The 26083-nt window shown below is 41.9% G+C and overlaps 1 protein-coding gene across 3 annotated transcripts in view; it reads right to left on the reverse strand.

The window, feature by feature from the left end:
• nbas (NBAS subunit of NRZ tethering complex) overlaps positions 1-26083 on the reverse strand; it is a 155835-nt gene that overhangs the window by 80882 nt on the left and 48870 nt on the right. For all 3 annotated transcript variants that reach the window (XR_004613367.1, XM_034580814.1, XM_034580813.1), the window contains 13 exons: positions 22453-22515; positions 20579-20701; positions 20383-20485; positions 19999-20076; positions 19700-19854; positions 15501-15613; positions 12870-12983; positions 9776-9889; positions 6593-6750; positions 5157-5240; positions 2328-2504; positions 1164-1277; positions 1-38 (listed from right to left, as the gene is read on the reverse strand). The exon at positions 1-38 is cut by the window's left edge and continues 86 nt beyond it. Coding sequence is in view for 2 of the 3 variants with exons in the window: in XM_034580814.1 (XP_034436705.1) it covers positions 1-38; positions 1164-1277; positions 2328-2504; positions 5157-5240; positions 6593-6750; positions 9776-9889; positions 12870-12983; positions 15501-15613; positions 19700-19854; positions 19999-20076; positions 20383-20485; positions 20579-20701; positions 22453-22515 (1434 nt within the window). In the remaining variant the exon portion in view is untranslated. The remainder of the gene's footprint in view (positions 39-1163; positions 1278-2327; positions 2505-5156; positions 5241-6592; positions 6751-9775; positions 9890-12869; positions 12984-15500; positions 15614-19699; positions 19855-19998; positions 20077-20382; positions 20486-20578; positions 20702-22452; positions 22516-26083) is intronic.

Genomic DNA, 26083 nt, shown 5'->3' on the forward strand with positions numbered 1-26083 from the left:
TGGGGCAGGTCTTTGTAGGACGAATACACATCTTGACTCTACAAGGGAAAACATTTGAGCAGAGAAAATGATGCACAGCACATAAAGTGAAGGCGTCCCCACAGTAGAGAAGAGCAGATCAGAAAGGAAGATGTGATTAAGGTGACAGAGCGTCTTAAAACTCACGGAGTCGGACGGATGAGCGACTGAGTAAACAAATGAACTTCAGAGCCAAGTAATACTTCTCAACATAAGGCCTTTTATGATTCCTTTAAAAGGATTCGTGTAGCGCGGGTAATCTTTCAAGTGTCGGAGAGGTGAACGATGACGTTTGAGATCTCGCGGGCCTCAGAGCTATCGCTTTAACACAGAATGTTTCCTGTCAATCTCAACCACTCTCGCTCCATCCTGCTCTCTGTCTTGTTGCATTTGTCTCTATTCCTCTCTCTCAATCAGCCCCTTCCTACCCCCCCCCCCCCACTTCCTTCATTGAAACTGTTAAGGTAAAAAAAAAAACAATCCCATTGATCAGCCGGCTCATAGTTAGACGGACGTGGGGAGCCATTATTGGTGGATGGGTGATGCAAGATGGATGATCGCTGGAGATGGAGCAGAGGAAAGGATTCGAAGAGGCCTATTAAAATGTCATGAGAAGAGATGTATCGGCCTTCTCTGTTTCCCCTCGCGTCCATTCTTTTAGCTATCTACATGATTTGTGCCTCTGAGTAAAAAGCCCAGTCAGAGCCCAGGGCGACCATTTTCTAGGCATAAAGGTCAAACTACTCCTTTTCTTACTTTGGTTCCTTTCTACTCCCTCTGTCAACATCCTTCCTTCCGTTTGGCGCTTTATACCTTTAACCACATTTCTAATTTTGCTCGCTATCATACCGTCGCGCCCAAGTTTACTCTTCTTTTCTTGGAGAGCAATGTTCCAAATTGCTTTTGGCGTTAAAATTACTTACTGAAATCAATATTCATTTGGTCTCAGCACTGTTTTTTGAAGGAATCTATAAGTCATAGGAGGGGAGAAAAAAATCTAATTAAATGCCTTGAGTCGTAAAGCTACTCAGGCATTTTTTGCTTTAATTTGAGAAGGTAGACTGAGGTAGATAAAAATAAAAAGGAGGAAAAAAAGGACAAGAGAAATAAAAGGAAGAGGCAATAATGAGCCACGAGCCACTCACCAGGTCTGCATAGGGGTCCTCAATGAGCTCCTGATAAAAGGGGCTACAGCCTTGATGCTCCAGGTTTGAGTTCTCACACGCCCCTTCCTGACTGGTGGCCCCCGCGCCGTGACCCTGAGGAGCCATCATAACATCATTAAACTTTCACAACGTGCCCACAGCCCTGTCATCTCTCTCCGTCCCACAGCCGACATCCTCTCCGTTTTTTCTCTTTCCTTTCGAAACCTGTGACCACGAGCAACACCCCCCACCCTCCACCCCCTCCACCGCAGATACACAAAGGGATGTCGAGACCAGAGAAGCCATTAATCTCTCCCCGGCACGGCAACCACGGAACCGGTCCAGCCGCCGGCAACAATCAGGTATCCAACAGGCGGGCCGATCAATTATGCAAGAGATGAGCTCTTGATTGGTTGTTTTTGGATAAAGCATATGAAGTCTGTGAGGAGGAATGTGAGAGGAATGGGACGCAGTGGGGCTGGGCAATTAACCGAAAATATATCGAAACCGACATTAACAACCTCAAACCGACTTAATCTTACTTATTAATTTGGTTAATACTTTCCCCAGTGCATGTATTCCCAAACTGTCGTCTTTTGCAGCGGCGGCCGAGGTACCTTGTACCGTGCTGTATTACCCCACCACATGTCCTCCCTCCTCAGTCCCCTGCTGATCTGCACTCATTTTACACGTTATCATTAACAACCATCACTAATCAGAAGTTATTAGGACACATACAGGACTGAAGTTTACTTTGTGTTTGTTTGATTCACTCTTTTATGAGACACTTTTGTCAGATCATGATCCCTGGGGGTCGGGGGTAAAACAATCGTTCATTAATCGTAATCGAGGTAAAAGTTTGAAATGGTCATGATATTGATTTGAAGTCATATCGCCCAGCCCTGGGACGCAGGCAGATAGAGAAGTGTCTTTCATGCACACACACAAACACTGTGCAGCCAGGAGGCCAACAGGCATGATTATGCCTTTTTACAACAGATGCCTTCACCAACACACATATGTCAATACGACAACACAAAAGCCCACAGGCATATAAACCCACACGTTACTTAATTAGTTCACTCTGGGAAATGTACTGTCCCTGATGTGGAAATCAGCTTGTGGTCACGTAAATTAAGAAGACACCAGTGAAAGTGTTCTTACTTGCAACGGTCGCAGGTAGTTGATTGATTCCTTCCACCAGCGGTGGTCACTCACTGCGGTCAGCACAGCCTTCGTGGTCAGTCCTGTAGTGGTCAGCACTTTCATGGTCTTGGCTGTAGTCCGGTGCAGCAGGTCCCCCGCGGTCCCCACAGGGGTGCCCAGAGTTGGAGCAGAAGCCTGGGGCCAAGCAGGTGACAGAGGAGGAGAATATGTTATTCTAATATGTCAGTCTGGTGTCTCTGCAGTAGAAGGCAACATAGATGTCTTTACAACTTGACTTTATCTTGAATTAGCATTAAAGGGACACTTTTGCCAATGACAAGCACCATCAGAGGAAACATCTGAGCACTACATCTGTAATGTTACAGTAGACCAAAGGAGTATCAGTGTGGTATTAGACATGGTTGTGTTCTGCTTTTTCTTAAGCACTTGAAAGGAGCACTTCAAAATGAGCTGGGCCCTATTTGTATTTCACTTTGTTTGTGTGCTGCATAGTGAAGTTACAAAATGCACCTCTCAGGAAGCACAGAACAAATTCATTACACAAAGCAGGTCTGTGATTTTTCCTCAATGACCTAAAAACCTTGAACATGTAACTGCTTGTTTCTTAAAGCTTAAGTTGTGTGATTTATTGTTTAGAGTTTGACAAAAAGAAGAAACGAGGGGAAATGAATCGATTGGCCAACAAAACCAAAACCTGACTACCAGCCCCTCTAATGATCATGAAAATAAATGACAGGGTATATGTTGTCAATTATTTTCATTTTCCATGGACTAATTCTACGGATTTTGTACAGATTACGCAAACATTTTATGATGTTTTTACTAAAGTTGTTCTTTTGTTGGATTTTGTGACTTTTAGACTCAAGGTCTTTGCAAACGAGACACATCTTTTTACATATTATTACAATTTTTAAACCTGTATCCAGTCATTGCAAGCTTTCACATCAGCAACAGAACGATAGTACCGATTTTCCCCCGAAGTTTTCGCTTCCAACATGGACACATCTAACCAGTAAGAATATGTGTTGTTGACAAAGTCACATTTTGAAGCAGCAGTAGTACAAGATCAACCTCCTTCTCTATCCAGTCCGATATAAAGTTTATTTGTCGATTTATTGAACATATTTGTAAATATAAGCCCTTGTTCACAGTTATTTTTGTCTTTAAAATGATATGATGTAGCCGACTTGAAGTGAGGATCAAGCAACAGGCGACAAAACTCCAGAAGAAAATGAATCAACACATCAAATAGAAAAAGCTATGATCTTGGTTCCAGCTGCCTCAGCCACACTGTCTGATGGACACTTTGAAATACATCCTGAAGCAGTTTGAGCTCCTAACTCAAGCAGTGAAACTCGCAAAGTTCTCATTTCTTTGTTTATATAGGGTGCACCTCGGTAGTTCATCTTTATCAGATCGTCATCGCTCGATTCCATCTTTCTTTTCCCGAGGCCTGTTTTTTATAATCCTTACAATTTATTCACCATATTGTGTCACGCCTAATGTTAATAGTCTGGTGCGTCAAAATTCGCCCCCAAATTATTTACTATTTCATGCAGTTTATTCGCATCACTGTGGATGTGTGAAGGCCTTAAGGCGAACCCGAACGCTTTGAAAGATCAAAGCTTCAGCTGTTGCCATGGTAATCAATGTCCAAATCAGTATTTGATTTCTTAGTCTGTTTGTGTGTTTTTTTTATTTCATTACTATAAATGCATTACCACAAAAAATCCAAATAGCCAACCCTAACCGAATTAGGAAAAGTAATCCCACATTATTCATTACTCATCATATTTTCACGCAGGGACATTTATGCTTGGTGATAGTTTTATGCATTACATGCTGCTAGCAGACACATTACCAGCACGGACACTGGGAGTAACATGTTACTTTGGAAGCTGATGTGTGGAAGCTGTGGAAAAGTCAAGTGTCTGGAATAAATTTTAAATTTGCAATGACCCCCAACGAGTCGAGGATAGATAGATGCCAATCGAAACAGGCCAAAGCAGGACAAAGTCAATATCTGCATGAATAGTTCATCAATTCTCAACTGAAAACCAATAAAGGACCCATAAAGATACCGCTTACCCAAATAGACTACTTGCATGACCTTTAAAATAAATAAATGAACAAATGAATGGTGCACTGGGCTGTGAATACATTCAAATGTGTTTTTTGTGAACACATCACTAATTTCCATGGTGTGTTGGATACGGCACAATTGAAAAGAATTTTAAAACCACATTTAGAGGGTCAGTGGGCTGGAGCCAAATCGTTTAGTGCCTTTCATCAATACTTTATTTGGAGGGGGACTCGGGGTCAGGGAATGAAAGGAACCCAAACACGCATAACAGTGAAGACATTTGTAAAGAAAAAAGGACAGCACAGATAAATAAACACACCTCATGAGTGCGCAGGCACAAATATCCAGAGGGCTTAAGTATATACGAGTGAGGATTAGGGAAATCAATACAACAGTAAAATGACAACAGTCAGCTGCAAATGAGAAGCCGTCCACACACAAAGGGGATGCAATGCAAGTCATGAAACATTAACAGCCACTAAAGGCATCATAAAGCTGGCAGTGCTGAAGGGGAGGAGAAGGGGGAGGCATAAATAAACCACGAGAGCTGAGCAACCTTAACACTAGATTTACACCTCATCAAATATGGAGCAATAGGAAAACACACACGGACACAATGAAAGGACAGAGACACGTCCTCGCAGCAATAGAGGAAAGTCCTTCAGACAAAGAGCAGACGTGCGGAATGCTCATCAATGCACAAAGACACAACAACATGTATATGAAATTTTAAACGCACAAACCTTCACAGAGTCTGCCTCATCAGCCTCTCGTCCACTCTCACTTATAACAGGCTCCATTTGATAGTTAACTGCGTGGTACAAAACCTGCGGAACAGAAAGACGGAGGAAGACGGGAGAACAGGAGATGGGATTTGTTATTTTCTTTCACAGCCAAACAATCTGTTTTGGGAAAACTCTTGATGGTGGTTACAATCGGTTTAACTAAAAGGCAACAAGCAAAAGTTTTCATTGTTTTATTTAAAAATAATTTTCTGAGCCGGTAGAGAACGAGAAAATGCACTAAAAACTCATTCGTCACTCATTTAGAGGACAAGTTCCCAACCATTTCAGCTTGTGTCCCTTTACACCAGAGCATGACTCAGCATGAATTCACATTCAGAGTCACATGTGATTATGAACAGTGAGACGTTCAACAGAAGAGTGATGTTCCCTTCTCAGACTCTCTGTCTTTGTTGAATAGTTTTTAGAGACCTATAAAGGCAAATACCCCACTATGTTTATTTTGAAAAAACAAAACACCATATGTTTTGTGGCACTACGAAATCATCTTGCAGCACCTAAGAGAGTAAACAACAATTCATGGTCATCTTAGATCAGCGTAAAAGACCTGATATTAGCCTCTAATTAAAAACTCATGTTATTGTCTTCCTTCAGCGGTATGATGTGTTATTCTCTCTGGTTCCTTATTTAAACAAAATGGTTTAATTGTCCACTCGCCTGCCGTTTATTTCCGTATATTAGCTATTCATCAAACCGTGAATTGCTTCTCCCACAGCCACTGCCTGAGATGCTCTGTTCCATGGTATTTGGAGGCAAATTGGACACAGAAATAGCTGTGAACCAGAGATAAATTGTTTCACTTATAAACCATCATCAAAATTAGGTTTAATAGATACAAATCAGTGTTTTGGACTGCATTTTAAAGATGGTAGATTGTTTTCATTGCCTGATGAAGGTCGAGTACCGAAACGTCGCAGCATTATAAATCACTGATTGCAAGCTGGAAGGTTTTTTTGCAGCTTCTGATCTACTCGCCCCTCTTCTACGCACCTGTTGCCCAAATGGTGCTGCGAAGCCTTCTTTAGCTTTTGAGATAATTTTCATGACAAATGATAAAATAATTACCACAGTGATAACTTTCCAGAGTCTTAAAATCCTGTGTCATGGTATTATAAAGCTCTGTGCATCTAATTTACACATTGCAGTAGTTCCCTGTTTTATTTTAGGGTCTCTAACCTCTCCCTATCTTTTCACATCACCACTTCCTGCCTCTGTGTCCCGCTCCTGTGACCATTTCCCCCATCCAGTGTTTACCCCCCCAGTTCCTCATGTGTTGAGTGAATCCTGCATATGGGTGAATCAATAGAATAATCCGTTTTGATCCATATAGATGCATATTTGTCAAAGCCGGTACAGATGGTACAGCAGAGACTAACCTGAGTTTGCAGGTCACTAGAGGCAGCCAGGAGGCCGTGGATGTTGTCTGGGGGACAGTGGGTGAGAGAGAAGGCTAAAAGCTCCTGCCGAGCCTCCAGCTCCGAGTATCCCTCGCACTGACCGAGCAGACTGCACACGTCCCAGGCTGGACTGTAACCTGGAGGAGGAAAGGTGAAGTGAAGAAAAAATGATCTGGCTTTAAATCAAAGTCAGATTGAGTGCAGGAGATAACAGCAGCCGCAATAAAAGATTCCACAAACACATCAGGCTGTGAGAAATGATTGGAAACATGAGGTCAAATAGTCAAATAAGGTCAAATTGTCAAATATAAACAGACACATTAACTCTCTTCACACACAGACACATCATTCAATGCAGCTGAACAAAGGCAGTTTTCAGTCTAATCAGTGTCCTTCAATCTCTGCTAATTCCCCTTGGATCTCATCAGAGAAGCCTGAGGCCCCGTCGACACATTAACACACCCAAGTTAGAGCACACACTCATTCTGTATGAAATCCAAAACATGCAGAGGGAAAAAATGCTGCGATATTACAGTATAATAAGGTTTAACCTTCCGAGCCCTTGAGATATTATTACCTATTTAAGCCTGCAAGTTTCACATTGAAGGGAAATATCAGTCCGACGCACTGTAATAACTTTGCTACATTTGTTCCAGCTTCATCACAGTCAAAAACCAAGACGCCGGCCCGACTTCATTCTGACAAACAGATTCAATTACTCCCACAGCGTTCCCAGACAGAGAACAGCGGCGCTTATCTGATTACACCTTCCCTTTCTCCGTGACACCTTCCTCATCTGCACAGTCTCTCCGTGCGGCGGGAAGACTCTGAAGAACTGAAATTTCTTTCACCTTCATTTTGTTTTTACTCGTGGCGTAACATGAAACGGAGGGTCAGACAAAATATCATTATCTCGGTGACCGCTTGAAATCCCCTCAGGCAAAGTGTGAGGAGAAGAGAAGAAGTAGGAATATTACTGGGATATCAGAATCCTTATTATTGTTCCTGTGCATGAGCAGATAGAAAATCACTGAGCTTGGATGTGAGACACTCAAAGCGTGTAATTTTCAAGGGTTTGAAACCATTATAGACGCCAACTTTAAATAAAATATCAAAGAACAAAAACACACTCAAACTTCTTAGTGAGTTATAATTATATTACCATATGAAGACACCTTTGTGGACGCTCAGATAATCTTTATTAAATTTGGGATTTTCATCTTGATTCCAGTTAAAAACACCCAGTGACATTTGTTCTCTGTCTTATACTTTCTCAGTTTATCTTTGTCATTACCTCTTTCAAGGAGGTTATGTTTTCACCCTTGGGGGAAGGATGGGATATACTCTAGGCATCAAGAAAGGGCTCATTTAAATTTGGTGAGAATGCGGACCAAAGGGCAGATCAAGTATTATTTGTTTTACCATTTTCTTTGAGATAGGGCGTTTTTAGATTATTTTCACCATTTACGAGGCCCACTTCAGGGACTGTTATCTTTGAGTGTGTGTTAATAGGTTCGAATCCCAATAAAAATCTGCATTTAGTGGATATAAAGGTGCTCTCATGGGGGGTAAGGCTAACAAATAGGGCTAAAGATCTGGCAAAACCACCGATGTGTGACTGAGATAATGTGGGTTCAGTTGGGAATTAAATCTTGAATCGTGATATCCTGATGAATATGATGGATTTGATTCAGATTTCACAGGGACTGTTGGGCCTTATAAATAAATAAATTACGTTCACTAATCAATTTTCCTCGTTAAGCTTATCTCTTGACAGTCATTCCGATCAGTTATGGTATGAACGGAATTACTTTATGCTGTTGACATAACTTATAATAGAGGAGGAAACCAGGTTTTATTGAGAGATTTTTTTCTAAAATGTCCAATTACCACTTTAACCTTATTATCAAAACCATTTATTTGGTGCCACTGAAATTTCACCTTTGACCTGTATACTGGGAGTCATAAAGACATCTGACTTCTAATTCAATGCTTATAACAGTCTGGGTGGATTGACTTTCAGATTATTAGAGGACTGGGAGTTAGTTTAAATTAGCAGGTTTGACATTATGAGGAATTAACTCATTGGATTTATTACCAAGATAAAGCTAAGAGGATAAATACCCTCTCATGTTTGCATTAACCACCACGTTAGAGCCTGAGGTTCCACCAGCTAAGTTATGAGTGAGGAAGCCGAAACGTAGAAGAATTAATATGATTTATCATGTTAGTTTAATCCAAGTACTCCAAATAACAAAACATTCTGATCTAACTCTGACCAGTGGATCAGCACATTTCCCAAATTATTCGTAAAAAAATACACACACACACACACACAACCCAGCTTGAGTCGAATCTTTCTGTCCGAACCCAGGTTAACTAAATGAACATGAAAACACCATGTCAAGTAGACTATAGCCCAGTCAACTTGACTGCACCTGACCCAACCCAAGTGTAATTTCAAATTTTTGCTCAAGTTGGGTCTCCCCACTCTCATAAACACACACATTCCACACCCACTCATACACACGTTAATGTACAACCTGTGTGTTTTCATTTGGGTCCTGAAATTCAGATTTGTTGGGGATAACGAATGAGAATCTAATTGCTAAAGTAAAATAATAAAATGAAAACTATCTTGATGATTTGAGTTTGGCTCCCATCTGACGGTGCTGAGCTCACTCAGTGTGCAAGTGGATGTTATTATATGATTTGTCAGTGAGGGACTCCAGCAGGGCACAATGACATTTACTACGCATTTAAAAAAAAAAAACACAGGCCTGGGAGCCTCTGGCAACTGATTGACTCGATCACTTCTATCAACCAAGGTCATGATACTGCAGCTTGGTTCTCTGTGCACAACCACAGCTAACTGAGGGCTGGCAGACAGCAAAACAGGGTGGGTGACATTTTAACACTTTTATGACACTGACCCTGGAGCTTGTCATAAGATGAGAAAGGCTGCCGGTAAAAATTCAAATCACTTTTCAAACAGCGTTTCCCTTCCCGGAATGTTATCGCTGAGTCAAATGAGAAAAAACAGCAGACAGGTAAGAGTTAAAGTCACATCAGCTCTCTGCAAGCCTCAGTGCACTTTTGTGACACGTCTACAGCCGGCTGTGTGATGCTGCACAGTTTTCCGGCGACATCTAAGGTACCTACCTGCAGCCATGAGGTCCTGACAGTGGATGTAAGAGGTCTTGAAGTCCAGACATTGGAGAGCTTGCTCAGCCAGCAGGTTCAGCACTTGGCCTTTTCGCGTGGCCTCGTCATCTCCTGCACAAGGGCAGACATAACATCGATTTTTTTTATTCCAGCAGACATCTACGCTTGAGAGATGCAACACACAAACACAAAATTGGTTGGTATATTTTTGAAATGTTTTATTTTTCATCTTGAGATATGTCAACACGTCAAAGCTTACACAGTAAAACTCATCATCTTGCATTACACATACAGTGCAACATCTGGCTTAATGAACATCTTATTAAATCCCCACACACACACACACACACACACACACACACACACACACACACACACACACACACACACACACACACACACACACACACACACACACACACACACACACACACACACACACACACACACAGCTGAAAGTTGTAACGCCTAGATGTATTAGCTGCATCACAAACCAAGCCCGAGACTAATCGGCGTCTGGTATAAATGAGGTTATTGCAGCGTCTGTTCATCTCAAAGCGGGGGGGTGAAATATTAAAATGAAAAAGAAAAAAAAAGAAAAAATCCACTCACTGTCTGGCTAAGGAGGAATAAATCGGTGTTTGATATCTCAATGTCGATGGAATTGGTTGTGGTGTTAACATTCATGTGGCGAATCTGGACAACCTTTGATCGGAGTGTAAGCTCGATAAACAAAAAGGAGAGCACAGGACGATCAGAAGAGGCTCGGGCAGAGAAAAAGGACTTCAGAACAAAACTGTACACTGAAGATCAAACAGCGGCAGTAGAGATGAAGGAATGTGATGGCAATGGATTGACCTCTGTGTGTGTTTGTTTGTGTGTGTGTGTGTGTGTGCGTGTGCAAGTATGTGACTATTTGTGTGCAGAGTGAGCGGCGGACAGAAATGCAGTGTTTACAGTGAAGGGGGAGAAAGAAGTTTCGGTCAAATATTTTCAGGGTGACCGGTGAAGGGACGTCTTCAAAGGCTGTTAAGACCTCAATATAGAGGAGGTGTGTGTGTGTGTGCCAGCTTTACTTCATTCACTCTGTGTTCTTGAAGACCAAATGCTTTTATCAACCCTTATCTCAAGCCAATATAAGTCAGACATCTTGGAAATCCAATTGCAACCTTTACCTGTCGTTGATGGACCCGTCAAAGGATGGGGTGAAAAGGTGAGCGATGTCAGAAAAAACGACAAATAGAAAAACCCTCCAGTTCATCTCATTTTTACTCCCTTTACTCGATCATCCCAGGGATCCTTTCCCTGGCAGCACAATTAAATTTTTACTTGGAATATAAAAATTATTGACACATTCAGACAAAAACAAGTCTTTTCTTACACATTGCCCATAAGACTGAGAGAATTTACGGAGCATTTCTGTAGACCGAGGCAGGAGCGATATCCTCAGGGTTTTCAACCGGTGTGCTGGTGATACCTGCATTAAATATTCACCACAGAGCCCCGCAGCTATGCGCCCTTCAAAAGCCTCCCCCCCCGCATTTATTTATTTAAAAATTTGTTTATTCCTCTTCTCATCTCCCCGTGCCTCTTTTTTCTGAAACCACACAGCGAGAGCTGCCTGACGACTGAATGTGAGCGGCACAGACACTGAAATGCCACAAGGCCAGTTAGCAGGTTTCCTTTAGCTGGTGACAGGCCTCAGAGAGGGAAGACAGAACGAGCTGCGGGTTAAGAGACGGAGGACAGGAGAGAGAGGGAGGCAACAGAGCAGCAGAGAGACACTGAAGAGTTGAGTTCAGATTCTTGAAGAGCAGAAACTTCAAACAAGCAGACCGAAATGTTAGAGTCACTTTGGGAGACGAGAAGTAACAGGACAAAACCTCGGTCTTTCCTTTAAGGTAACAGTTTACTACTTTGGTAGTTTTGTAAAGGTGGGACTTCATGAATTTTATTAGAATATAGAATAAAGCCATTTTTTTTACTCTTTACATATTCTGGTCATGTGTTGCTGTGTCCCCCGCTGTGATACACTCCTGTACTTAGTAATCCCAAGTGTGAGATACCAGAGCTCACACAAACACACAATTTCAATAAATGAAGAGTAGGAAAATTACACTTGGACATATTTCTCCATAAATAATTTTGTAATCATGGTAACTCCTCCAGAGAGGAATATAAAGCTTAAAGACATTGAATCTGTTTATTAAAAGCAGAGTAAATGAGGATCGCCAGAGGCATTATAGGCAGAGTTTGCTGAGTTCTGGATTTGTGTTGATTTCTGGTTTTGTCTGGTCCTGTGTATGAGCTTCAACCCCTTTTTTTCTGAGAGTTTTTAAAGCAACCTGAGGTCATCACAGGAGCTTAAAAGAGCAAAAATTGGGTGCTTGGGTTTTAGGTACCACAAATCCAAGAAGTCTGGATTTTTCAACATGAATAAAGTCTCAAAAATCACATTTCGTCTGAAATTTAACGAGCTGACAGGATCAAAACTGGATAATGAGGCTAAAATTACCACAAATTTGACCACGGAATGAAACAACAGTCAAGTAAACTTCGCAAAGACGGTATCTAATGGCCATTGATTCACAACATCTGTCCATCGATCTAAGCTGCAGATCTTTGAGTACAAACTGAACCTGTCTGTGAAAGTCAAAACTACAAGCAAGTTGAGCACAGAAAATGGGTCTAGAGAGTAAACAAGGTATGTGCACTGAGAAATGAAATCTGCTCATTCCTTCATAGTGTGTGTGCTTGTGTGTGTGTGTGACTTAAGTGCTTTAGTATGGATTTTTGCTTGCGAGCTGAAACACTACTCATGAAGATGAATTCCCCTCTTGTGTGAGAACTGTCAGTGCCCACGCGTGTTGGGGTACATCACTGCACCTCGCGTCAGCCACTCTTTCTCACTTAATCTCACGAGCTTTGTCGTGAACCTGCCACCGGAGCAGCGAATCGTCTCGATCACTGATGTTACACTCAAACACATTATTAACATGATGGAATCGCAGAAAAAGGGAAAAGGACTATAATGATGTGATGAGGTGAGTGGTGTCGGAAAATGACTTGTTGCGTGTGAATCTTTAAGTACCTGCCACTCGGAGAAGTGAGGCCAGGTTCAGCAGGGTGGTGGACTGCTTGTACGCTGTGGAGCAGTGGGCGATGCACTCGTCTATGAGAGACAGGCGGTTCGATCGCAGCCGCACTGGGTAGGAGACAAGGAAGGAGGAGGGGTGTCAGGCATGTTCCGCAGATTACTGTACAGTAAAGAACAGTCAGGAAAATAAATGTTGTAAAGTACATGAGCCCAACATTGGCCAATATTGATGATGATTTTTTTTATATCGAAACTATTAAAAAAACATGTGAGAAAATGGCAAATTTGGCTACATTCCCTTGAATTAAAAAAAACATTTCCTAGAAAATCTGACGAAAAAAAGAATGATAATCATAATGAAGTAACTAAGATGCAGAGATTAACTGATGCATCTTACATCAATTTATCAGAAAAGATGTTCTGTCCACATCTTGGACTGTGATGTTATTTTTACATTTTTGCTGATATTTATAGACAAAACAAGACTATAATAAACAGATTAACCCCATTAAATAATTGTAAGTGTCAGTCCTGGAGGAAATATAAAGCAGATATCACAAGAGTGCATCAAAACTGAAATATGTAAAAACAATGGTCAAATAAACATATTCAGGCATTTTGCATATTTGCCAACAGATACATACGGATGTATCTAAAAATTGAGTTTATATATTTATTAAATGTATCGTAAGGCAATACTTGTCTAATCGGACTGGAAATACACTAGTCAATTTATTGTGGCTTAAACAACAACAACACACAAGTTAATACAATCATTTACCAGTGTATTAGGTCCACCTGACAAAATGCAGTCAAACACAACAGTTCTGCCATTAATTGCACCTTATTGATGATTATAATGTTCAATTATAATTTAAGCTGCTTTAGCGAGCAGCCTCATGCTCGTTTTGAAGGCTGCACTTTGTAGTGCTGTTGAGCTGTGTTACCTTATTCTGAGAGATGGTCCTAATAGTTTGTCCATCTCACTTTTAAGACCATGAATTTAAACCAAAACCTTGGGATAAACTGAATATTATAACCTCCATGAAGGTTGTCTGCTGCATTAGACTGCATTAGTTTTAGCTGTGTACCTCATAAACTGGTTACTGTTAATATTCTAGGCCAGGACATAGTTCTTGGGTGTTTGAAATTCAGAGCTTACTCTTTGATATTAACTGAAGTGTATGCATTCGATTTGGAGAATACTTGGGAGCATACTGGTTCTTCTCAATCCTCAGGATGGAAGTGATTTTTTTAGACAGGTTTTAAACTTTCAATTTCCATATTTTTCTAAGCTTGCACTGAAACCTGGCGTGTTTAGTGCCTCTACAGGTCTCTGTGCTTTCTCTGAAACCCCCGCTGAGGATCTTTATGGCTCAGCATCACTTTGGGCGAGGCCTGGAGGGAATTCTAGGGAGGGTGGTGTCTATGAAGCTTCGCCTTAGGCTCTGTAGGAGAGCGGCAGGAGACAGCCTAAGATGGATTACCTGCGCTCGAATCTTTTCACTTGATAGTTGTTAGTGTTTATCTGAGAGTGTGCAAACCCTGCATGCAGGATCGGGCTTTTACTTTTGTGGAAAGAGAAAAATCAGGTGTATTTTCTTGTGTCCTTGGGTCAGTATAAATAATATTCAAGTGTACAGGAGCACCACTGGCAATACAGAGCTGTAGAGACACTCTGCTCCTGAGTACTGGAAACGGGCTTTAGAGAATAATCACTGATACAACCTAAAAAAGTAATAATTGGAGAGTGGAGAGCAAGGAGTGAGGAGAAAAGGGAACGAGAGTAAGGCTGCAAACAAAGGAGTGGGACAAAAAACTAAGGGATAAGTGATGCAAAGACAGAAAGGACAAAAAGGAGAAGCGAGAGAGAGAGAGAGGGATGACAGTTTATGGCTCTTTTTGTCACAGGGGTTTAATGCTGGCAGCTCAGTTTGATGAGGGCAAAGATGGGGACGGGGCCTCGGGGGCAAACAAAACCTCGGTTCAGAGGTGAGGCGGTGAGGGGGCCGAGCCGCTTCATTCTGACTCCACAGTTTCCTTTTAACAGGGAGCCATGCCGGCCGGGTACCAATGTGGAGCCAGAAAAGAGAGAAGGAATGAGCGTGGAGGTGAATACTGATCGGTCAGGTTTACAGATGGAGCAGAAAATGTGTAAAAAAATATAAAATGGTGTGTGTGTGTGTTTGTTGGTATATGTGTGTGTGTGTGTTGGTATATGTGTGTGTGTGTGTGTGTGTGTGTGTGTGTGTGTGTGTGTGTGTGTGTGTGTGTGTGTGTGTGTGTGTGTGTGTGTGTGTGTGTGTGTGTGTGTGTGTGTGAGAGAGAGCACACACGCAGAGACCAAACACTTCAATCCTAATTAGGCCATCAGGCAGATGTTGTTTGCTCAACAGTTGATCCATAAATAACCATATATTTAGATATAGTAGTGAGAAGAAGTGACATATGGAGGGTTGGAGGAGCTGACGGCAGAGAGAGAGACAAGCTGGATGGGTGAGGGAAGTCTTAAATTTAATTTAAAAACACTTGAATGACTGATTCACACAACTGCATATTTGTGTTTGATTCATAAAATGTTCTGCTTTACTTCCTCCCAGACACACACACGTTTTTTCTCTCTACCTTGCAGCGGGAGGATGTTCACATTGAAGTCCTCCAGTTGGCCGAGGGCGCTGATGAGGTCCAGTTCCTCCTGGACGGCCGGAGGACTGTCCGAGATCAGCTGGAGACACGCCCTGAAAAACACGGCGACCAGTTGAAGCAGCAGACAGACGATTTTCAGTCAGTTAGACTCATATGTCCCTGGAGAAAGCAGTCAGATTACCTTTTTTACCTATTTTTATTTAAAAAACACCCAGTCAACTTACCTTAGCACTAAAACGGGCTGCGTCTAAGTGTAACAAAATCCACCTCCCAGCAGCTCTACAGCTCACTAATGAATGTGTCCATCATAACTGTTTAATATGAACGAGAGCTATAGTGTGATGTATTCTTGCTGGACCTAGATTTATTAAATGGAAAGATACGAGTGCAGTTTTAATCTTGTCATCAATAAATCTGCCAGAGTGAACTAGAATCACACTGGTATAGTGCATCCCTCCGCTTAGGCCCTAGAATCCCCTTAAATTCAAATCAAGCTGCACCACATTGTACACATTTCTAGGAATCAGTCCCGTAAATATGCTTGATCAAGATCTGCTAATTATTCCTTGGGTTATTAGCATTGGAAAAATGTTGTAATGTTGACCTATACCAGGTCCTTCCATTCAGTTTTGAGGTAAACAGACCAACCAACAAACAGCCAGGGGTGATAAGAAAACCTCCTTGGGGGAGGTTAAAAGTGCATTTTCCACAAAGTCAACCTACTGCCCAACTGGATGGGCTCTCTGAGAGCGTATACCTCCACCAAGGCTAAAGCCCTATGTTATAAGAAATGACAAAAATTCCCAAGTTCTGCTCATTTATCTCGATCTGCCGGGTTCCTCCTTCCTCCACAAAATTCCATGGAAATTGATTCAGTAGTTTTTGAGTAATCTTGCAAACTAACAAACTCTGATGAAATCATAACGTCCTTAGTGCAAGTAATTATCAGAAAAGTGAAACCAAAAGTTTCTAAAATCATAAACCGTTTTCTACATGAGAGGAATTCGGTTCAAACAGGAGTGATGGTGGCACTTAAAACTGGTCAAGTACATTTAATCTGATAGTGCTGCTGAAAATGTCTGCAAAGCAGGAGCAACTGAGCCGACTGGATGACAAACTCAGAACGAAGGACTAATGAGTTTTGCTCATTTGGGAACAAATTTTCAAAGTTATAGCAAAAAGTGGTGCTAACTTTAATTCGGTGAAGTTTGTGTCATTTCAATATTGTGATCAGAAACGTTCTCCCACGTCTCGCATTGGATTTATTTACAAAGTCTAGACTAATTCGACAGATCTGCGACACGGGAGGTTTCTCTTGCAACACAATCCACACTCATTACCCTTAATAGGATTATGTGGCACATCACTTAGCATATGTAACAGGACACTGACTGTGTGTGTGTGTGTGTGTGTGTGTGTGTGTGTGTGTGTGTGTGTGTGTGTGTTTGTTTGTGAAAGCGAGTGTGCCTCTTTTTAAATGCAAGTGCACACATCTTCTTGGTTTTTCATCACAATTATACAGCAAAGCAAAATATAGAGGAGATGCAGAGAAGTGGGGGACAAACAAATGTAATGATTAATTTTTAAATAACATAAATCCCACATAAATCAGCGGCTTAAAGACGTCAGCATCAGTGGAGCAGAGAAGTGGGGATCGACCTTGGGATGTTTATTCGAGGAGGAAACGTACACGGAACCGCAGTTTTCTTTGATCGTCGCAGTGAGCGAAACCAAGACGGCTAATGTGGGAGAAGAGTCCTTATCGGTGTAATAAGAGAAACCCAAACGGTACATCTCAAAAAACAGCGTGACTCCGTGCACTCGGCAAAGCACTCAGCGCGCAGCTTCCCACTCTTTTGAGTATCGGCATTCTTGCCAGGAACAAGAGGTTTGTCCTGTTGTCCTGGCAAATGACAGGAGAGGCAAGGGCTGTGGATGAGCGAATGAGAGATAGTGAGAGAGCGTGTTGATTATGTACTCGTGCTGTGGAGTGTCTGCAGGCGCACGTGTGGAGACAACTCAGTGTCAGTTTTAACACACCAAGGATGCTGGAGGTCTGTCAGAGTTGAGAGTGTAGAGAGGAACGCTGTATAATGAAGTCATTAAAGGCAGTGTAACAGGTATGATTTTTATATAATATAATAATAATGCTGCATCACCCTCAGCACCCCTACTTCCTGTAATCTGCAGATAAATCTTGTACGCTGAACACACAAAAGTTAACATTTGTAAAACAACGCGACACCCAACCAAGCCGTGCACCAGCACATCGAGCAGCAGCGAACTGACGCAATCACCCTCTAATTTGTCTCTTCTTTTGCTTTCTTCATCTCTATTTCATTTCCGCTCCAGCTCTCTCGCTACTCAAGGTCTCGCAAGATGAGCTTTCTCAAATACCAGAGAGACGACCAGCGACAAAACAAATCATTCCTTTTAGGCTTTTTTTTCCTGCATAATGACTGTTGAAATCTGTGCATTTCTGTCACCAGAGTCCCTGCGAGTTCCAAAATGTTACACCCGAGACATTTCGAAAAACATTTCATCTATCGAGAACAGGACTGACAGCAAGTTTACTGGAACCAGCCTGGAGATTAAAGCACAGGAATTAAGTGGGAGTTGAGTTGAAAAGCAAGAACAGATTTAATAGAATCAGACGATATCAAGTGTTACTGCATATACTAATATGAATGAGGTGCAGATGTATTGATCTTTGTCTGGTTCTGATAATGACGCAGATGTAGGACAAACTCCTTGGGACCATCTTAAAGCCAAAGCATCTTAATAAACATCATAAAAAGAAATAAACCTTATTCTTATTATTATCATAATTAGACATATTCTGATGATACAGAAAAAGTAAGATTACTTTTAACATTATCTGATTGACTGATTAAAGTTGATTCTATTTTATATCAAATGGAAAAGCTGAACCATTTAACTTTTAAGAATCTAACGAACCTGCATTGTTTGACTTAAGGAGGAAGCACGCGTAACTGAAAACAATACATCGGCATATTCTCATCTTATAAACTTAATCGGGGAAAAATGCTAACAAACACTTTTACATCCTGTAGACACTGTGCAACAAAATTAATTTGTAGTTGAATCGAAGTGAAATTAGCTTTGTTTTGGTCTCCACCAACTCCTGACGGATGTAGCTGGCTCTCAACCATTTTGTCATTTTGGATTTCTAAGTAATATTGGAGTTTTTAGATTTTGAAGTACGTTCCACTTCCCTGCTTGTCTCTTTACGTTCCACTTCCCTGCTTGTCTCTTTCTTTTGTGTTTACATGAGTCTCTCTATGTGAGTGTGCCACTCTTCTGTCTCTCCTGAGTGATGCTCGGAGATCACTTTGGTATAGTAAGAGGGGATCCCCTGCCATTTTGTCCTTGTTTTGCTTAGCATCCATTCACAGGACAAAGTCAAGGGCAGTAATGTGGGAACAACACATGTCCGATTACATGTCTGTCATTGATATATTTCATACACGGGATAAAATGTGTCTGTGGAGCAGTTTGTTTTAATCTCAAGGATGAAGGCCACTAGTCAGTAAGGACTATTAATTTCAAAGGGACGGGCATATGCTCACAAACTACTTTTCTGTGTCATATCTCAAATTCGCAGGCAGAAAATACACACAGTGGTACAATGGATGATGCTGTCCAAGTGTGGGGAGGGAGGCCTCATGTGTTAGTTACTATAAATGAATGACGACCCAATTACTGTCCCACTTCCCCACTAGGAACAGACGGTAAGGTTAGACACCCGCCGCAACCCTCTGTGATTTGAAACCAGCGACACGCACACGCACACACACACCCACACACACAAATACTTGTTATAAACGTCATATTAAATAATATAGGAGATATAAAAGCAGCCACTAGCAATAAGAACACAAACACATACATCCACCCACACAGAAATAAATGGTGTTTCTCAAACATCACAACAAGCGAGGTTTCAGATTGCACACAAACACTTCTGCATTGTATGAGTTTGATCACATAAAGTACAATAAAGTACAGAATTTCTAACATTTATCTAATCTTTGCCAAATTAAATGTACAGTCATGTTCTAAATCTGAAATAGCCCCTTGAAATAATGCAGATTAGAAAGAAAATGCCAACTACTCCTCAATCGGATGGAAATACTCGTCCTCATTTCATTCCTCACCTGGCCAGGCCCATGCAGGGGTCTGTCAGCGTTGTGGAGGAGTTGAAGTATTCTCTGGCAGCAGCCAACACTAATTCCACACTGTTGTCATAGGCCACCTTCAGAGCGTAGCCTTTCCCCCGGAATGACAAGCTGACAGGAACATCTTGGCTGACCTGGAGGCATTAATTCAAAAATCAAGACATCAATGAGATTGCAAGCATTAAAATTCATTGTGGTGTGGTTTAATAGGTGGAGTCCCCAATGGGCAGTGTGAGTGCAGCTCTGAAGTGGAGCCGAAAGTCATATTCAATATATACCTTGGAGCAATGCATGAGCTGCCCGGCCAGGCGAACGTTCTCCACACGGCTGGAGCACAACAGAGATTCGACAAATACCTGGAGGAGTCAGGGAGGAGCGGAGATAAAGTGATATGTAGGGAGAGATAGTGTTTAAGGGAACAAAAGTTTGAACCTTGTTTGATAAGGAGCATTGTAGATATTTAATCTAAACTCTTCATTCAGAGGCTCTAAGGTGGGATCATGCAGTTGAATGTGTATTTAGGGCCATACTGTAAGTGTCATTTAAGGTACAAATTGTGCATATGGACACATTTTACATCTTAAACTAAAAGTGCACTTTAACTTACACTATTAATATCAGAGTATTTAGTGTGTAATGAGGTTTTTGCTGTGTTGCGATACCTGGTGACATGTCTCTGGTTTCAGACATGTGTAGACGTTCTGCTGCATGTCCAGCAGGTCCTGCAGCAGCCCTCTCCACACCGTCTCACTCACTGGAGGGTTCCTGTAAACACATTAACATGTTAATACTCTGTATGTTCACGGGATCTTGAAGGACATTTTGTGCATATGAAAGTGCACTCGTGCATTTCCATACTTGCGGCCAGTGTGGCGGCACAGTTTGACCATGAGTTGGTGGGCTTCCTCTTCACTGTTCTGGCTGTTCCTCACATATGAGATGGGCTTCTGCAGACCATGCTTCTCGAGAACCTCCACCACACTGTTAAGAAGGAGCACACACAGAGGCATAGACTTTTGAGTCACATTAATCAGAGCATTCAACCCTCAAACGGAGCACACAGGATGGCTGGCAGCAGCAGCAGGTATCAGAAAAAGCCAAAAGAGAAGAAACGTGTGTGGGGGGGGGGGGGGGGGGGGAATCCAAGTGAGCAAGTAAGAGGGAGAAAGACAGGATGTGAACGCTCTAAGCTGTTCATTATTTTGGCAGCAGAAAGTCATTTGCAAGCCACAGTGCAGATGGAGAAAGTGTAGAGCAAGAATGAGGAGCAACAAGATAAAATGCGCAACAACACAATTTGTGCACGTCTGAGAGTGTGTTGACACTGGCTGTCATATATGACCGAGGGAGAAAGAGTGCACGTGTGTGCATGCGTGTGTTGGTGTGGGATTAGCATGGCGCCCCCAGTCTCAACAGGGTCGTGCCGCTACAGATGTTCGCCCTCTGCTGCAACTCATTACCATAGTAAACAGGTGCCTGTGTGTCTCTGTGTGTGTGTCTCTGTGTGTGTCTCTGTGTGTGTGTGTGTGTGTGTGTGTGTGTGTGTGTGTGTGTGTGTGTGTGTGTGTGTGTGTGTGTGCATAAGATAGAGACAGACAACAAGCCTTGATATTTACAACCATGAGCATATTTTCTTAAATGTGAATGTGTGTGTGAGAGTGTCTGCATGTTCCCTGTGCACATATTAATGTGCAGGCAAGTGGTAGTGGCAGCAGCTGAAAACAGCTTTTATTCTGGAGGCACTCGCAGAGCAGACACTTCACATTTACTACCTGATTCATCTGGGTACGTGTGTGTGTGTGTGTGTGTGTGTGTGTGCGTGCTTGCGTGCGTGCGTGCGTGAGTGAGCCACAATGTTTCATATACATGAACACACTTTCCAGGTTCCCCGGGCGGTGTTTTTTTGCATCCGATGTGTGTGCTTGCATGTGTGGATATTTGTCAGTAAAGGCCAACACTAAGCTGTAACACAGGCTTTCCTCTTGCTGCTTCCTCCTCCTTCTCATCATCATCATCATCATCTACATTCCCATTCCCTTCAGGCTCCCTCCCGCCCTCCCCCAGCCTTCATCTTTATATTCCATCCTCCTCGTCACTCCTCTATGTGCAGACGTTCAACCGAAGGAGAGAAGTGAAGGAGAAGGAGAGAATAAGAGAGAGGGAAGGAGGGAGAGTGAGAGAGATGCACGTAGGTGATTTTGACCTGTAAGAAAATGCCGGAGGCTGTTTGAACACCATGGGACAGACAGTGGTCCTTTGATTATGTGTGTGTGTGTGTGTGTGTGTGTGTGTGTGTGTGTGTGTGTGTGTGTGTGTGTGTGTGTGTGTGTGTGTGTTGACTGTACATCCACGTCTCTTCTCTCTCTTGTGTTTTCCACCAGGCTCATAATTGGGGGAGGGAAATAATAAGCACTGCTACAAAGTGAACATTTCCCAAGCAAGGCAGCATTAATCACCAAACTGAAGGGCTGCTCTCTTCAGCACTTTAAATCCCCTGAAAATGGGTACAACAGAAACATATGGACTGAATACTTGTCTAGTTCAACAAATAGTCCAGAACCTGAGGACATTCAATTATAAGTAAGAGAAAATCAACAAATCCTCATATCAGCCTGGAAGTACCTAGTGTTTGTAAATTCATCTCTAATCTGCTCTTGCAGCTGGTAGTGGATGGGGGGGAGGACAGAGAGGGACAATTACAGCTGGAAGATGGTGCAGAAATATTAATGTACCTGAGATGCTTCTCAAGTTTGTCCACCTGATCGTGGAGTGATGCGGTGATGTCCGTCTCCGGCCTGTAGGATGACACACACACACATAATATTTGATTATTTTGTTTCATTAAATAAAAACCAAAATACATCACGGGTAAACAAACAGAGTGTGTATTTATGCTTTTAGTACACAGTGAACTGTGCATGTGTGAGTGTGTGGGTGTTGCCTTCCACTGAGAGGTTGTACCGATTCCCCACTAAAAATAAAACCCCATGATGCTTTGCCTTGAGGCAAAGGATTCTGGGTCAGGCTGGCCTGTACCCCACTGGAGTACTGACCCTGATGAAACAACCTTCTCTGTGTTTGTGTGTGTGTGCGTGTGTGCGTGTTTGCCTTTATTGTGTAGATACCATCTTTTAAAAACACTCTTGACCTCTCTGCATCATTTTCTTTTTCTCTGCCTGTCTGTTCAGCTCCACCTTCTGCTCTTCCTCTGTTTTAAAATCCTTTTCTCCCTCAGTCTATCACACACTCTTTCTCACACACTCTTTCTCACACGCACACGCACACACACACACACACACACACACACACACACACACCTAATCCCCTGCCCATTTCTGCATTCCTCTCCAATCTCCCAGGCAGAATGCATGTTATATTCTTCTGAGCAGATTTAGAGCTAATTAAGCGGTCTCGCTGAAAAAAAAAAAATCAGAAAATTGGGTTGAAACTACTCAGTCGTCATTTCTCTCTCCTTGCTCAGAAATATTCCGGGCTGCGGTGGCAATTTTGGAGCTTAGTAAGTTCGAGAAATCACTCCTGGGAGAAATGTGAAGTCGGAGGCATGGCATATGCAGTACAGCCTTGCAGCATTGCTAATCCGACTACTACAGAAAGGAGGCCTGTCTGGCAAAGGGAGTATTATATGCAGTCATGTATTTTTAATACCCAATTTTCACTTGTTATTAAGCTCAACAACTACACTTCTGTATTAAATGACAATTAAGAGAATGCATCTTAATAACGCTGAATATTTCAGCAAGTTTTTGCTGCAGTGGCCAGTTCAGCAGTGACTTGAGAAACATAACAGGATCTATTTGATTCTGCCGCATCTGAGTCTATGAATGTTTTCAGTGAGATTAAACTACACTTCAGATTTGAACTGAATAAAAACAAGACAAAAAAGATTTGACTAAACATCTAGCTATGCCATTATGTTTACTGTCTCTTCCGCATCTGTCACAGAGAAGCTCTTTATCTTTCTGGAAGGATGTGAAGCAGAGCTGGTTCGGTGTTGTACATGAGCTCTCACTCAGATGTCTGAACTTCCTACACAGCATCTCTGAATCTAACAGCAGTTAGGTCTCTTCCAGAAACACAGAAGTCACTGTCTACAGTTTCACTAGGAAATATTGTTCTGTTGTGGAAAGTGGTAAATCAACATAAAAAAAAAACTGTTGACAGCCACTTTTGTCGATTATAACATCGCGCAATACTGACTTTTCTCATAAAGACACAAGGCTGCTGAATTTGTTAGATGTCATTTTTCCAATCTGTTGAGCTGGCAGCGAAAATCTTTCAAAGCAAACATCTTTAAACTTTCAGCCAATATTCCCAGTGGTGGGATGTAACTATGTACAATTACTTTATTTGGTACTTCACTACATTCTTCGTGTATCTGTACTTAATTAGATACCTCTCACTTTTACTCCACTACATATATATGTACCCTTGCAGCAGCAGCATCAGCAGCATAGGTGAAGACACACACGGAAATGGATCCGAAAGAGACTCAGCCATAGTGATGTAGTAGACGGTTGCATTTGGGAACAGGAACAGGTTCCACTTGGCAAGCACTTTTACTTTTAAAAGTATAGTATATGTAATATCCAAGTACAGCATATTTAAATTCAAGTACTTACTTACTTTCACTCTAAATTGAGTATATTTTGTCGTAAAATATCTACATAGCTAGACAGAAAAAACCAACAAGCATTAATTGTGGGTTATGACAAGCAATTATTTATCCTCTTCAGTAACAGCTGTGCATCCATCCATTATCTATACAGCTTCACCCTGAAAGGCTTGCAGCGGGGAGATGGAGGCAATCCCACTGACACTGGGCGAGAGGCGGGGTACAATCTGCACTGGTTGCCAGTGTATTGCAGAACCAATATACAGAGACAAACAATCATTCACACGTTTTTGGACTGTGGGACGAGGCTGGAGTACCCGGAGAAAACCCAAGCTGGGGTGAACATGCAAACTCCAAACAGAAAGACCCTGTCTCTAGCTGGGATTCAAACCAAGAACCATCTTGCTGTGAGGCACCCAGTGCACCCCCTGTGCTGCCCAGTAACACTAGTACTTCGCAGATTAATTGTAAAATTGTAGCACCCCTAATTACACTAATGATAGTACAGCAAAAAGTAAAAAAGAAGAGTATAGTGAGTGGAAGAAAACCACTGACTCTACACTACCCAAGAGTAATAAAACTACTTTGTATCTGATTAGCTTTAAATTAGCATAGCAAAACTTCAAAAATAAAACTACTTGCTCAGGTTAGCACAAGACTCCTGGGCTGAGAGTGTCCCTGTTCCCAAGCTGTTCCATAAAATCTTGTTTCTGTGAAGCTATCCCCTGCTGTGAGTGTGCAGCGGAGATACACATTATCACAGCGCAGCACACCACCGAGCAGCTAAAGGGAGCCATGTGAGCCAGTTGAAAAGGTCAAGAGATGATTTGTTGAAAAGTTCGGTCGCTTCATTGCAGCCAAAACAACCAGCACTCCTCATAGTTGTAATTCAATGTTCCAATTAAGGTGCACACAGGATGAGAAATCCATCAAAGAATAGTCATTTGAATTCATTTAAGCCAGACTGACACACTTTTCCCTTGTTAGTCTCTGATTATCATTCACTCCCCTTCAGACGCACTGCAGACCCACACAGCCTCGTGGGAGACTTAAAGGACGGCCCCTCTTGCCATATAAAATAAAATGTGTCACAGAGGAGGAAGGAGGGCGAGGACAAAGGCAGAAAAAGTAGGAGGGCAAAAATACTGAATGAAGGTAGGCCAAGTGACAGCTGCTGGGAGTCAGAGTCAAGCATGAATGAGAGAGAGGGAGAGAGAGGGAGAGAGGGAGAGAGATGATAGCTGGGTTTGTTGATTACGATGGAGGACGTAAAAGGAAAAAAAAAAACTCTCAGACTACAAGAATAAAGTAATAATGTTGCCAGAATAAAGTCGGAATATTACAAGGAGAAAGTAGAAATTGAGAAGAAAATCTTAATATTATGAGAATAAAGAATGGGCTTTTACGGAAATAAAGAATAAAAGGAAATTAGCAGCAAAGAGAACCAATCTCATCAGAAACTATGAAACATCTTTGAATGTCACACAGACGTAACCTTCAAGTCCTCTTTCTTTCACAGTCTTTTCAAAGTCCTGATACTTGATAATTTGGTGATGTTTGGACAAAATATTAAGTATTGAATTATTTGTGAGACCTATACTAAAGTTAACTTTAACAAGAAGCTCCATATGCATCATTTTAACAGAGGAAGCAGATTAATCTACTCATATTTATTTACGTTATGCTCGTAAAATTACGACTTTTGTTTCTTCAGTATGGCTCTAATACTC

The sequence above is a fragment of the Hippoglossus hippoglossus genome, chromosome 24 (genome assembly GCF_009819705.1).
Source record: "Hippoglossus hippoglossus isolate fHipHip1 chromosome 24, fHipHip1.pri, whole genome shotgun sequence".
NCBI lineage: Eukaryota > Metazoa > Chordata > Actinopteri > Pleuronectiformes > Pleuronectidae > Hippoglossus > Hippoglossus hippoglossus.